This window comes from Choristoneura fumiferana, chromosome 19 (genome assembly GCF_025370935.1).
Source record: "Choristoneura fumiferana chromosome 19, NRCan_CFum_1, whole genome shotgun sequence".
In the NCBI taxonomy this organism is placed as follows: domain Eukaryota; kingdom Metazoa; phylum Arthropoda; class Insecta; order Lepidoptera; family Tortricidae; genus Choristoneura; species Choristoneura fumiferana.
In genome coordinates this window covers 5,497,167-5,511,214 of record NC_133490.1, presented here as the reverse complement: position 1 = coordinate 5,511,214, position 14,048 = coordinate 5,497,167, and the positions used below count along the sequence as shown (strand labels likewise).

The 14,048-nt window shown below is 38.0% G+C and overlaps 1 protein-coding gene across 6 annotated transcripts in view; it reads right to left on the bottom strand.

Moving 5' to 3' along the window:
- The window catches only part of LOC141438738 (uncharacterized), a 213,231-nt gene that overhangs the window by 88,139 nt on the left and 111,044 nt on the right, over nucleotides 1-14,048 (bottom strand). The window contains exon 1 of one of the 6 annotated variants that reach the window (XM_074102674.1): nucleotides 5,903-6,261. The exons of the other annotated variants lie outside the window; for them this stretch is intronic. Within the exon in view, the coding sequence (XP_073958775.1) occupies nucleotides 5,903-6,051 (149 nt within the window). The 5' untranslated portion in view covers nucleotides 6,052-6,261. Of the gene's footprint in view, nucleotides 1-5,902; nucleotides 6,262-14,048 lie in introns of those variants that run through there. 6 annotated transcript variants of the gene reach the window in all.

Sequence of the window (14,048 nt, the reverse complement as noted above, 5' to 3'; positions counted from 1 at the left end):
ATTGGAAAACGAAAACGTGTACGCGTTCATGTTATTGCAGGTAAGTTGCCTACTATTTCGCTGTCACCACAAACACACACGACTCATCGTTGCGATTCGATTTAAGACAGGGAAGGCATAGGCAGAAGCTGACTGTTCTCCACACCCACAACTCGACGTCTATGTGCGCCTATTTCGCGTGACTGGATATAGGCACTATTCGGGCCAGCCTCGCTCCTGGAGGAAGCCTAGTAGACACTTAAGGCCGTCGACTTCCTAGAGCGAACTGTGTTTTGAGATGCAGCTTAGTGCTCGGTAGTTTGCCACGCTAGTGCATTCCAGCACAATGTGTCGCCGTCTCTTCTCCCTCCATGCACACTCCGTACAGGAATTTAACTTATTGTTGACATTAACGGTTTCGTCTACTGGTAGAATAAATGTCTATTCATCGGACGCACCAATTGCCCCTCTATGCTCGTATCTACGCTGAAAAGGTCTATGTGTAAAAGGAGTTCTCGAAACGGAAGAATCCGGACATACTCGTACCAAACGTTACGATGTTATAATTTTGGCAATATGTACTGGATCTTTACTTAGACGGTAGCCGACATCTCATAGCATCACGTGACAAGACAAATGACCTAACAATTTGCAGATTACCTAATTCCATTTCAGCAAGTCAGGTCGTAATATGAGATATCAGTCATCTCACATAATCTGGCGGTTTTTGGGCGCTTATATGTTTATCAAGGACGAGGCTAATCGTTCTTGTATTTATCGCGTGCGTGACAGTATAGACATACATGACTAAAGATTAGTAGCCTGATATGACAGATACATACATATATTGTCTTCTCACACAAAGCCGTCGATAAACCTCGCCAGGTGTACTGCCGTATCGGCAAAATATTTTTCGCCAAATTTCACTTCCCAAAAAACTTATCGCAGTAGTTCCATCTCCCAAAATAATCTTTAGCATATTAACATTTCGCATTCATTTGGTCAAATTATCATTTGACATAATTTTACATTGTCAAGTTTTATTATGACAAACGTTTCCTTATGGCTATTATTATATTCCAAAAATATGTTTGTTCAAAATGACACTTCGCACACGAACCAACCACAGAAACCAACTGCTACCAGAAAAGTAGGTTAGGTTAGGTTAGAACTTGCGTCCCCCACAGAAACGAACTGCTATCAGAAAAGTAGGTTACATTAGGTTAGAACTGCGTCCCTTACAGAAACGAAGAGCTACCAGAAAAGTAGGTTATTATGCCATGCAATATTTTGGGAAGAGGCTTTATGCCAAACGAAACATTTGACTAATAATGAAACATGACTAAATAATTATTTGTGAAACAATAATTTGCCAAAAAAAAATTACTAACTGTAAAATTGCGATAAGTTGTTTTAGCAAATGATAATTTGAGTAAAATATTTTGGGATGTGATACTTTGAGAAAAGTTTTTTGCCCATACATTAGTAATCCACCTCGCCAAGCTTCTCAGGTTATCCACGCGTGCCAAATTGTCTTTCAAAACGATTGGCACGGGCAGGAAGAGAGAACTTCCTCAATCAGAATAGATGCGGCGAGCCTTACTCTGTTCATTGAGCGGCTGAGATGCTCTTGCTGGACAGAAAATGAAATGAACGGCGAAAACGTTCGCTTCGTAAGACGAGCGAGACTTGTTCTGACAGACCCCGCGACTAACTTCGCTCAGCCCGCTTTCTACAGCTGGGATCACAGAGCTACATCTAGATATAATGTCTTTGACTGGGATAGTCTTACCTTACTAACCCCCACGCCCGCGCATCATTCTCAAGCTCATCGCTCCTTCGTTACTAAATATAATAATAAGTAATTACAGTGCTGCGTAAATCCTAGGTCTATCAATGAATTGTTTACTAATGAGCGGTAATGACGTAAATGTGAAACAACACAATGAATTAAATAGTTAGTTCATTGCTATGGACCTTCGCAAAGTAAATAAAAATAAATAAATAAATACATATCATGGGACATTTGACTTGGCCATCCGGTCGTCTACTAACGCCTGATTCAACAAATTAGTGAAACAACTCAACATCTGAAAACCAGTAAGTAAGCAGATTTCTAAGTATAAAGCTTGAAACACACAGAGAGCGGTGGCGGGGCGGTCTGGCGCGGCGCGGAGGCGGTACCGGTTGTAATATTCGAGCTAACATGAAAGAGAGCACACAGAATACCGCGCGGGAAATAAGTGTGGCGCGGTATTCTGTGTGGCCTCTTTGACGTTAGCTCGAATATTACAACCGGTACCGCCTCCGCCTCCGGCGTCAGTGTGTTCCTAGCTTAAGGCCGTAAACTTATTCCAATAGGTCTTTATTCTTCTAAGTCATTACACTTTGACAAGGTGGTCGTGGTCGTCCGAGGAGGACCAGTACTAAACCTCCATGAGGATGTATCATCCCAATAGGTACTTATTCAAGAAAAAAAAAATCGCAGAATGATGTCTAAGGCGCAAGCCACACAGAAGAGACGTGGGACGGGGCGCGTCGCCCCTTTAATCAGTTTTCATACGAAATGTATAGAAACGTCGCGATCCAAAGCAGACGGGAGAGACGGGCAGAGACGCCCTTGCCCCGTGTCCGCGCCGTCCGCGACGCGCCCCGTCCCACGTCTCTTCTGTGAGGCTTTGCGCCTAAAATGCGCTTATTCATTCTAGCCAAATAATTCTTATCACAATAGACCTTCGCCCGCAAACATAGAATTTTATTGGCTGTTACTGTCTGCAATGCAAATACATATCTGCATAATTATTTATTTATGTTGGCCTATATTACTTAGGATGATGAGGGTAAGGGCGGTTTGTCCGCGATTTGTCTTGATTTAGAGATGTTTTGGGAATAAGGTTAAGCTATAGTTTTCTGTATAATAAATTATAATCATATCCGAGATAACTTGAATGGAAAGTTCTGATAGCACAATTTTTCCGACTTACTAAAACAGTTTATTGCGAAACTTGTAGTTTTTAGTTTCATTTAAAAGTTATTATCATTAAATTACTTCATAATTACCTACAAGCCTTTCAGTAAAATTAAAAACCCCCCTAGGTAATGCGATTCGGACTCGAAAGGCAAAGGTTCCGTACCACCGTATTGCAGTAAAGTTCGATAACTATAAGCCATATTAATCGCAAAAGTCAAAGCTGTTTTTAAAGTAGGCCATATTTTGAATCCCAAATTCTTTTTTTTTATTCGTTTTCAAACTACTAAATTCACACAGCTGATCCTTATAACCTAACTAACAAAAAGTTGGTAAACTCCCGACTTTGTCAATTCAAAGTTCAATATCTAAAAAACTGTTGAACCGATTTTGATGAAACATGTCTATGAACCATCGCTAGAAAACCTGACTTCAAATAAAAAAACCGCATTCAAATCGGTCCACCCGTTTAAGAGCTACGGTGCCTCTCTTTTTACGTCAGGGGTTAAAAAACGGAGCGGTGGTTCTTAAGCTTTTGTTGAAATTTACCCATTGACAGTCAAATGTATATAATGTAGTAAATGTACTTATATGTTATATTGTTTTTCAGTTTTGTTTGTAGTATTTAGTTGTACAATAAAGAGTTTGTTTCCTCTATTAAAAAAAAAACTTATATATGTCCCTACTCGTAGGTTAAATAACAATTCAAGTACAGTGTATATAGAAAAACTAACAGTACCTAAATATCAACAAATTTTATTTCATATTAAAAAATGAAATATTTTGTTCATGACGTATTTACTACACCCGCATTCATAATGTAGATCAAAATCCCGTTACTCACTAAAAATTTTCGGTATATTTTTCAAATACTCACTTTCCACGGAAAGTAGGCATTTCAGTCATTTACATACAAATATAAGAATGAGAAGGAGATTCATAAATTATGAATTTTGCGGTACCACGCAGGTCGTGGTTAGAAAAATTATGAGTGGAAAATGTAAAAAAAAAAACACTTCGTCGCTTTCTTTTTTCTGAGAAAAAGTTAGAAAAGAGTTTAGTAATTTGGAAAATTCGCACAACTACGCACCATTCACATTATAACTATTACAATGACATTATATATACATCGATGGTGTTACGACCGAACAAATTGAATCATGACCCATGGTGGAACCTTTTAATAATCAATTTCACTATGATTACCTTGACAAAAGTATGAGATGTCAACATGACATTAGTAGCACAAAGGTTCCACCCTGGATCATGCATGATTCAATTTGTTCGACTGTACCTACCTCATTCCGCTGCAGTCGAAGCAACAAAATAATATTTTTTCCTGGTTATTGCCTAATATAAGCAATTTAAAAAATATGGCGTAAGTTTTAACAATCGCCGATGAGCATCCCAAACTGACTAAAAAAAAACTTCTCTTTAAAGTAATTACTTTTCGAGCGAAACATTTAACGTAATCGAATCAAAAAATAATTAACAAACCCCAATCCGCTTTGGGCGTTTTCCCTTATTTAAACGGGGGTAGAGGAAAAAAAGGAAAAAATTAACATGAAAAATTGAGTCAGCACCACTTTTAAGGGTCTATTCAGGGTGTGGAAAGGACCTTGTGACGTCAGACACGTCGGAAACTCTACCGGCGACAATGGGGGTAATAGGCATGCGTGTGCGCGTGCCAAGATACGGGCGAGAGCGGGTTTGAATCCAAAGCGGAGGCGGGAGCGGTAACAGTGCGTCACGTGTCGCAGACATTTAGTATTAAGAATGAGATGGTATGTGATGGTATGTTAAGAATGAGATCATATTTTACGTTTGCAATGTATGTATTTTAGGCGCCTAGTTACCGCATTTTCGGGTGCATTTTTAATAGTTTAATGAAGGACGCAATCATATTTTAAAGGAAGAAGGGCGGAAGTAAACTAAATAAATAAATATCATGGGACACTTCACACCAATTGACCTAGTCCCAAACTAAGCAAAGCTTGTAATATGGATATTAGACAACGGATAAACATACTTATATAGATAAATACATATTGAAATACATATTGAACATCCACTATGCGAGTTGCATTTGACTAATACGAGGACCTACCAATTCAATTCAATTTTATTTAATTCAGGCAAAAAAAATCCATATTAGGTTAGTAACAATATCCTATGACCCCATTAACATGATACCAATATGCTTCTATTAATAGAATATATATAATTATTATAATTTTGATCGAGTGTTAATGTACAATAATTTTAAGATACAAAATTAATGCATTCAGTTATTTGTATTGAAAGTATTATTTTTATATCATTACTAGTGCAAATATTTTTATATACTTATTATGCACTATCACAACTGTAAGCGCGTGCATAATGTGCGGATTTATATAATTGTTCCGACTACTAAATTGAAGAAACTGTGGAAGTAGGTAATCGTACTTATTCTTTTTATTTATTGTTTATTCATATATTTTTTTATTTGTATATATATATATATGTCATACTAATTTTTGTTTATTAAGTGTTTTTATTTATATGTTATAACCTATTCCTTTCTTCTCACTGTGCATAAATTACTGTTCGCCTATCTTTAAGTTTTCCTTTCCTGTTTAGGTTAGCTTGAAAAGATCCCTTTTAGGGATAAGTTCGCCTTTGTACTCTTTTGTTTTGTTGTTTTCTTTTTGTATTATTTTTGTGTTTTATGTACAATAAAGTACATACATTAATACATTTTAAAAGTAATAAACCTGAAACTTGTACCAACTAAGTAGCGTGGAGTGAGAAGCCCCCGACGAACTGTCGAGCCTTTCAAAGGACCTACAAGACGTGCGCCCTTTGTTTGTGCGGAAACCATCGTCATAAGTACCTATACTATACCTAACTCATACGGCGACTGTACCGTTATTATCTTTATTCGAGACGCGTCATTAGCAACAATTCACTCACCTGTCATCCTGCATGTTTTTTAACTCGCTAAGCTCGAGCTCTCTCCGCAGGTTGGACACCTCACAGAGAAGCATGTCCCTTTCGGTCGACACCTTCTCGAGCTCGGCCCTCAACCGGACCACTTCGTTCGTTAAATCCATCGTCGCCATCTCGACGACTATCGATAACCACTATGGACACAGCACATCACTAATCAAGAGAACGCTGAACGCGTAAACCAATCACATGCGCACATTTTTGAATATCGAACCAACGTAATGTCTCGCGCGCGACTTGTCCGAGATGGGGTAACTTCGGAACTCAATATCGAGCACTTTGCACGTTTTTGCAGTTTATGATTGCGCGTCGGCTACATCGCTGGCATCTGAAACAATAAATCATTATGTTAGTGTTCGGCTTGAAAGCTGCTGAGTCGGCATGAGAATCCGAAATATTCTGCTCATAAACTCTGCACGCTCACAATGGATAGCGAATGAAGTCACAACTATGGCAGCTATGATAATATAACTGCATAAATAACTGAAATTGTTCTTTTTATTGGTTGCTTTGTGCAAATAGGTCTGTATTTTTATTTTATGCCCCGCTGTTCCAACGTGAGGGAATAGAAATCGCCGGCATTGTGATATAATGGTTTAATCTGGTAAGAGCTAGACTTATTACGATATGATTAGGACGTTGACATTCTCATAGTGGACTTTATTACGAATTTGCAAAAATATGTTCAGCGAAAATTATTACGTCTGCTATTAAATTGTAAGCGCTTTTGCTGGCTCTTTTCACATTCTTTAAAATTAAATTTTTATTACCTTTATTACTCGTAGTAATACAGTTTAATAAGTCAATTACTTTAACCTATTTATTACAATAAGAGAGCGCACACTTTTGTCGAGATCTGCATTTTATTGTGTAAATTAATTAATTAAATTACGCTAAGCATAAGTAATTGAGGAACATATGCAGGTATAATAAATTGTAAGATTGTTTTCCGTTAGTCATAGGTTACTTATAGTAAGTACATCAAAAGAATATATGTTTTTATATTGGAGACTTGGATCCATTAACAATCAAAAGAGGGTTTACTAATGTTTCGGCGAATAACGTTTGACAACTGTTAAATATTTCTGAAACTGTAAATATTTCAGGATTTTTAAAAAATTAACCTACCCTAACCTATAGGGTTCTACACGATGGCCCTGAAATAAATCCTGTACCCTTAGTGTAAGTTTTCGGTTACAAAATACGTCTCGATCGCGTTCGCGTTAAAATCTCAATTTATATGGAAACATGAACGTCGCAAACGTTCCGCTTGAGGCGCTGTTCGTGTTTGCATACAAATTGAGATTTTAACGCGAACGCGATCGAGACGTATTTTATAACCGAAAACTTACACTAAAGGCACTGAAATATTTACAGTTTAAGAGTTTGCGAAACGAAAAGTTGCGAAAAGGTAGTGTTGTGAAAATGCTCATTTCGAGGCTTAAAGACTCGAACCCTAAAGACTCTCGAGGCTTAACGACTCAAAGGGCGCAAAGATGGTTTCTGTATCTATACGCATAAAGGGCAACGCACACAGAGAGCGGGCGCGGGTCGTGCGCGGGCCCGCGACGGGCGTATTTGCATGGCGGTATATGGACGCCTTCACACAGAACGCGGGCGCGGGTCGGGCGCGGGACGGGTCGTGCGCGGGCCCGCGCCCGTCGCCCGTCGTCACAAACAGCGCGCGGGCCGAGCGCAGAGTTACCAACTCTCAAAAATATTTATCCCTAAAGCTTAAGTTAAAAACCCTAAAACTCGATTTTAATGAAAATTTGTACTTTAAAGTTGAATATTTCGCAAACAAATCACTGAATCGAAAAATCGTCTTAGTAACCCCCTAATGGTTTTAATTTAAAAGACCCCACACTATAGGGTTGGATGAAAAAAAAAACCCCTACTTTACGTGTATGGGAGGTACTGTACTAACCTCTTGTGTCCGTTGATTCGATGCTGGCAGCATAGTTCTAATTTTAAAATAATAATAGGAAACGGACGCAAGGGTGTTAAACAGAAGACTTGTATGCTAGCTGCCAATGTAATAACGTGATCTTAAAATATACAAAAAATAATAACAAAGTGTTTTTCTTAATAAAATAGGGAAATATTAAGCTAGTGGACCGTCCGTCCACTACAATTTGGTGGAGGTGCGGCTCTTTACAAAGAAGAGTGAGATCCGTCCTCTTGCGCAAAGCGAGATAATATAATAAGAAGCCTTGAGTAAGTAAGGATCGACGAGAAAAGAAAAGGTAAAGTTTGCATTTATTATTATATATAGTGGGTCTCATCATGGCGGACAAAGCTACGTTCGATGGCGCTGGCGACGTGTCAGATTTTATTATGCAATTTGAAGCTGTAGCAGCAATACGCGGCTGGTCGGCAGATCAAAAGAAATTTGCCATCGCGGCGTATCTAACAGGATCCGCAGCATCTTGGTATAAAGCGAAATTCTCTACTTTCACTAATTATGAAGATTTACTGAGCAAGATAAAAAATGAATTTGAGGTGGCTGTAGATTATACTCAATTATTTTATCTACGGAAGCAAAATCAGTCCGAGAATTTGATACAATATTTTTATAATTTAGATTTATTGGCAGAGAAAGCCGATATAACCGATGAAGCGAAATTTACGAAACATTATTTGTGCTCAGTACAAGATAAGTATAAAATGTTGTTGGCAACGAGAATTTTTGATTCGAAGGATGATTTGAAAAAAGTCTTAAGACAAATTTCAGAAGTATCCGGAGAAAATGGACATGAGGATATAAATCTGCCGATATATAGACCAAGTGAGGCCGTGGTTATTCCTGAGGCGGGGGACGTTCCGCAAAATGTTATGCAAACCCCGAGAAGCACGTATCAGTCGCCATACTTTACCAATACGCCACAGCAGCATGGGACTCCGAGAACCCCATTTACGACGCGTGCAACTCCAGTAGCTACGCCAAATCGACGGTATGATCTAAGACCCAGACAATTCAATCAACAACCGATACAGCGTGGACCAATGCCTTCATCGTCGTATAGAGCGCACCCAAATGCCTTTCCACGTCGTTAGGAACTTCGGGGGAGCGACCGTGGAATTCGGAAAGCCTCGAAGAGAATATACATGTAGATAATAGTAATGTACGGTTAGGTGTAGTGAAGAATAAGATTAGGTTAGATAGCAAGATGTCGAATGATTTTGTAAATATGGCCCCTTTTATTTCAGTTAATATCAAGGACAATAATTATGATGCGCTCGTGGACACTGGTGCTTCTGTGTCGGTGATTTCAGAAAATTTGGTAAACAAGTTGAGGTTGAATGTGGTGAGTATGTCTAGTATGCCGTTACGTGCCGTCGGAGGAAACCAAATACCGGTCAAAGGCTCATGCACGTTAACAGGATTAATTGACAAGGTGTGTTATAATCTGAATTTATATGTAATAAATGACTCTAGTGAATTATTGATCTTGGGACAGAATTTTCTTAAGGAAAATAATGCGGTAATAGATTTCAGTGAGAATTGTCTCATTTTGAAAAAGAAGTTCAAGGTACCATTTATTAAAAAATCAAATGGATTATTTGAATATAACCAGGGCTCATTAGTGCCAATGACAGATGTCAATATGCTGAAGCAAACTGATTATATTTATTTTGTAAATAGTGTAAATAGAAATGAAAATTATTTATTGAATTACGCGCAGAAGGAGGATATCGTATATAATATTTCTAATGATTTGCAGAACAAGGAGCAAGAGCAGTTGAAGAAATTGTTGGTTCATTATCGTGATACTTTTTCGTTCGCGGCTAGCGAACTGGGGTGTTATGAAGACACATTAGTGGAAATAACGACAATGGATGAGGATCCGGTACATAAAGCCCCATATAGAGTGTCACCAAAACAGAGAGAAATTATTGATCAGCAGGTAAAAGAGATGTTGGAAAATGGAGTCATTTCGGAATCAATGAGTCCATACGCGTCACCTGTGGTCTTGGTGGATAAGCCTGATGGTTCCACAAGGTTTTGTGTGGATTATCGTATGTTAAATAAAAAAATTAAATGTGATTCATATCCGATACCGATAATTGAGGATTTATTGAGTTGTTTACAGGGAGCCCGATACTTTGCCGACTTAGATATGAATTCTGGATATTGGCAATTAAAGCTCGGAGCCGGCAAGGAAAAAACTGCATTTGTAACACATACAGGTTTATATGAATTTAATGTATTGCCATTTGGATTAAAGACATCGCAAGCAGTATTTCAAAGAGTGATGGACAAGGTATTGGCAGGAATAAAGTACAAGAAGGCGATTGTGTATGTAGATAATATTTTAGTTTATGGAAAAACATTCCCAGAATTTATGGATGCTTTGAAAGATGTTTTACAACGTTTGAGATGTGCGAATTTAACATTAAAACCATCTAAATGCAGATTTGGGTTTCAGAAAGTCACCGTGTTGGGCCACGAAGTGTCCGCAGAAGGAATTGGACCGGATAGAAAAAAAATAGCGGCGGTAAAAGATGTACAGGCACCCAGAAATTTGAAGGAAATTCGCTCAGTATTAGGATTATTTTCTTTTTATAGAAAATATATAGATAATTTTGCAAAAAAAGCTTTGCCCATCACTAATCTTATGAAGAAAGACATTAAATTCATTTGGTCGAATGATGCACAGCAAGCATTTGAAGAATTAAAGGCAAAGATATGTGAGGCGCCGATTTTAAGTTATTTTTCATCAGAGCAAGGTATGATAACAAGATTGTTCACAGATAGTAGTGGATACGCCGTAGGTGCATGTTTAATGCAAGGCAAGAAGGAATTGAAACCTATAGCGTATGCGTCAAGAAAACTGAGTGCAGCTGAACAAAAATATTCGGTGACGGAGAAAGAATGTTTAGCATTGATATGGGCATTGAATTATTTTAAAAGCTATCTGTATGGCACGCACTTTCAAGTGGTAACGGATCACAGAGCTCTTGTGTGGTTAAAATCGAAGAGAGATATGAATGGAAGACTTGCAAGATGGGCATTATCTGTTCAAGGATGGGATTTCGATATTATGTATTGTAAGGGGAAAGAAAATGTTGTTGCAGATTTCCTCAGTAGGAATCCATTGTACGAGAATGAGAGAGACGTGCAAGAAAATATTTCGCTACAAAAGGATGGTTTGGTTTTATATGCGTTGCAGATGCCAGAAGTGAAGGTAGCCCAACGGTCAGATGATTTTTGTAATATGATAAGACAAAAATTGTTGGAAAATCCCAATAGATCGTACAGAAATTTTATGTTACAGGAGGATGTCTTGTACAAGCAAGTTCGTGTAAATAATAATGTAAATAATCTTTTGGTTTTGCCGAATTCTTTGTTCACAGAATGTATGAGGGAGATACACGATGACATGTGGTCTGGTGGTCACTTTGGATTGTTTAAAACGTTTGCGAGGTTTAAACAACGTTACTTTATAGTCGCGGCCCAGAGACGAGTAGAGGCGTATGTCAGAAGTTGTCAAGTATGTCAAGAACGAAATGTTCGGAAAAATATTGCACCGCTTGTAAACATTCCTGTTCGTGATATTTTCGAAAGGGTTGGTGTAGATGTTGTTGGGCCATTTCGAAAATCATATACGGGTATGAGATATGCAATTGTAGCAGTGGAGTATTTAACCAAATATGTTGTTTGCAGACCGGTCATGAAAGTGACAGCGGAAATTATTATGGATTTTCTTGTGACCGAGATATTTTGCAGATATGGCGGAGTCAAATATATTTTAAGCGATCGAGGATCGGTTTTTACATCAAGACTAGTGAAGGAGTCAGTGGAAGCATTTGGAGCAAAAATATTACATACTACAGCGTATCATCCAGCGTGTAATGGGCTTTGTGAGGTGACAAATAAAAGTTTAATAGGAATCCTTTCGAAATATTTGGAACGAGACCAGAAGATTTGGAGCAGTGTTCTTCCGGTAGCCACCATGGCATATAATTCAAGTAAGCATACTGCCACTGGTGTGAGTCCGTATATGGCTTTATATGGTAGAGAAGCGTTATGTATAACAGATATAAACCTCGGACTTAATCAAATCCAATTTACAGAATCACTGCAAGCGAAAATCGCGAGGAAAGCTGCATTGACCGAGATGATTAAAAGAAGGATACAAAGGGCACAGGAAAGATCGAAACGGCAGTATGACAGGCATGCGAGGATGGAGTTTTATATGCCAGGTGATAAAGTTTTGTTATATTGTCCACATAGAAGCACTGGTATGAGTTATAAATTGTGTAGGAAGTTTAAAGGGCCATATGTTATTCTAAGGCGTATTAATAGTGTAAATTACTTGATTAAAAAGTTAGGAGTGGGAAGTAATGGAATTAAGTATGTTGTTCATTCAAATAGACTTAAAAAGTTCTATTCACGGGAAGTGTTATGATATGTAAAGTGTTAGGAATAGCTAGGGTACTTGATAATTTAATGAGCATTTTTTTGTACTTAGATAATTAAATATTCCTCTGTATATATTATGGAACTGTATATAATTTGTGTTTTTTTTATGTTACATGCTCATCGGAGACGCTTTGGTTAGGAAACCAAGGGCGAAAGTTCTTGTTGGAGCAAGATAGAAGTTGCAGACTGATTCCATGCTTCATGGAATTACGAAGTTTAGAAGAAAGAATAAAAAATAGACAAAGTTGTATAATTTATTTAATCTAGATGCTGCTTGGTACCGGAATGGCGCTCCATTTTAATTATTTGTAGTTAATATATTATTTTTCTTAAGTTTAGCTTGGAACGAGGATGCTGAATTTTTATTTTTAGTTAAAGAATCTCACGTTCTGAATAATAACTAATATATTAATTTTTTATCAGTGGAGAATGGACTTTGATGGTATTGAGAATATAATTAAAGCACTTTCGCCGTTGGCTAAGGGATGATATATTTATGTTATGAGAATGTTTAATGTAAAAGAGTGATTAATAATGAATGTATAATTGTTTAATGAATTTATAATTGCATGTTGTATTTAAAAATATTTTCTGACTAGATACTGATGACAACATGTCTCTGATGTGGCATGACATCGTGAGTTGAAGAGCTTGGCTGGCGCAAATGCAGACTGCACTCCGTGTTGAATGGTGCATGAATGGGTCTGGCGCTAATGCGGACTGCGCACCGTGTTGGAGGGGTGATATGACACTTCACCACCACCATCAGCCATTTCAAAGTCCTATGATGGGGACGATGCTTCAACTCATCAGTGATAGTATTTAGTAGTTAAAAAATGAAATTTTTAAGAAAACTTAGGATCTAAAGTCAGTGAAGCACTGTGGTGCAACACACATCATAAGCGATGCTGTGTTTATACTGCGGTGTGGAGCTAGCTTTTCATCTGATGTGAAGTTTGCATTGCATGGTGGTGCGACACACATCATAAACGATGCTGTGTCTATACCGTTGTGTAAGGCTAGCTTTACATGCGGTTGGCTTTGGCAATATGTGTTGTAAACACGATAATGTTGGAAAGTGTCATATACACTATTAATTTTTTTTTGCCTTAGCCAAACATAATTTAGCACTTAGTTTAACTACTACCATGAATGATCCTTTCGGCAGGTTTTGTTCATTCGAGCTGCGGGCTTGTGAGTTGGCCATTTAAGGCATGTTCCCAATGATTATTAAGGCTGGTCTTATTTAACCTGCAGGTCAGCTCTAGCAGAGCTATGGTAGACCTTTGTTAACTGTTCCTGCCTAGGTAGGTTAGTCCTAACCTCAATAGGAGGGAGGGATATTGTACTAACCTCTTGTGTCCGTTGATTCGATGCTGGCAGCATAGTTCTAATTTTAAAATAATAATAGGAAACGGACGCAAGGGTGTTAAACAGAAGACTTGTATGCTAGCTGCCAACGTAGGAACGTGATCTTAAAATATACAAAAAATAATAACGAAGTGTTTTTCTTAATAAAATAGGGAAATATTAAGCTAGTGGACCGTCCGTCCACTACAAGTACCCTACATTTATTTAAATTTTTTCGTACCAGTTTTGTCGGATAGTTTTCATATATATCCGTGCAAAATTACAGCTTTCTAGCATTGATATTGATACTCCCTGAGCAAAGCCGCGGACGGA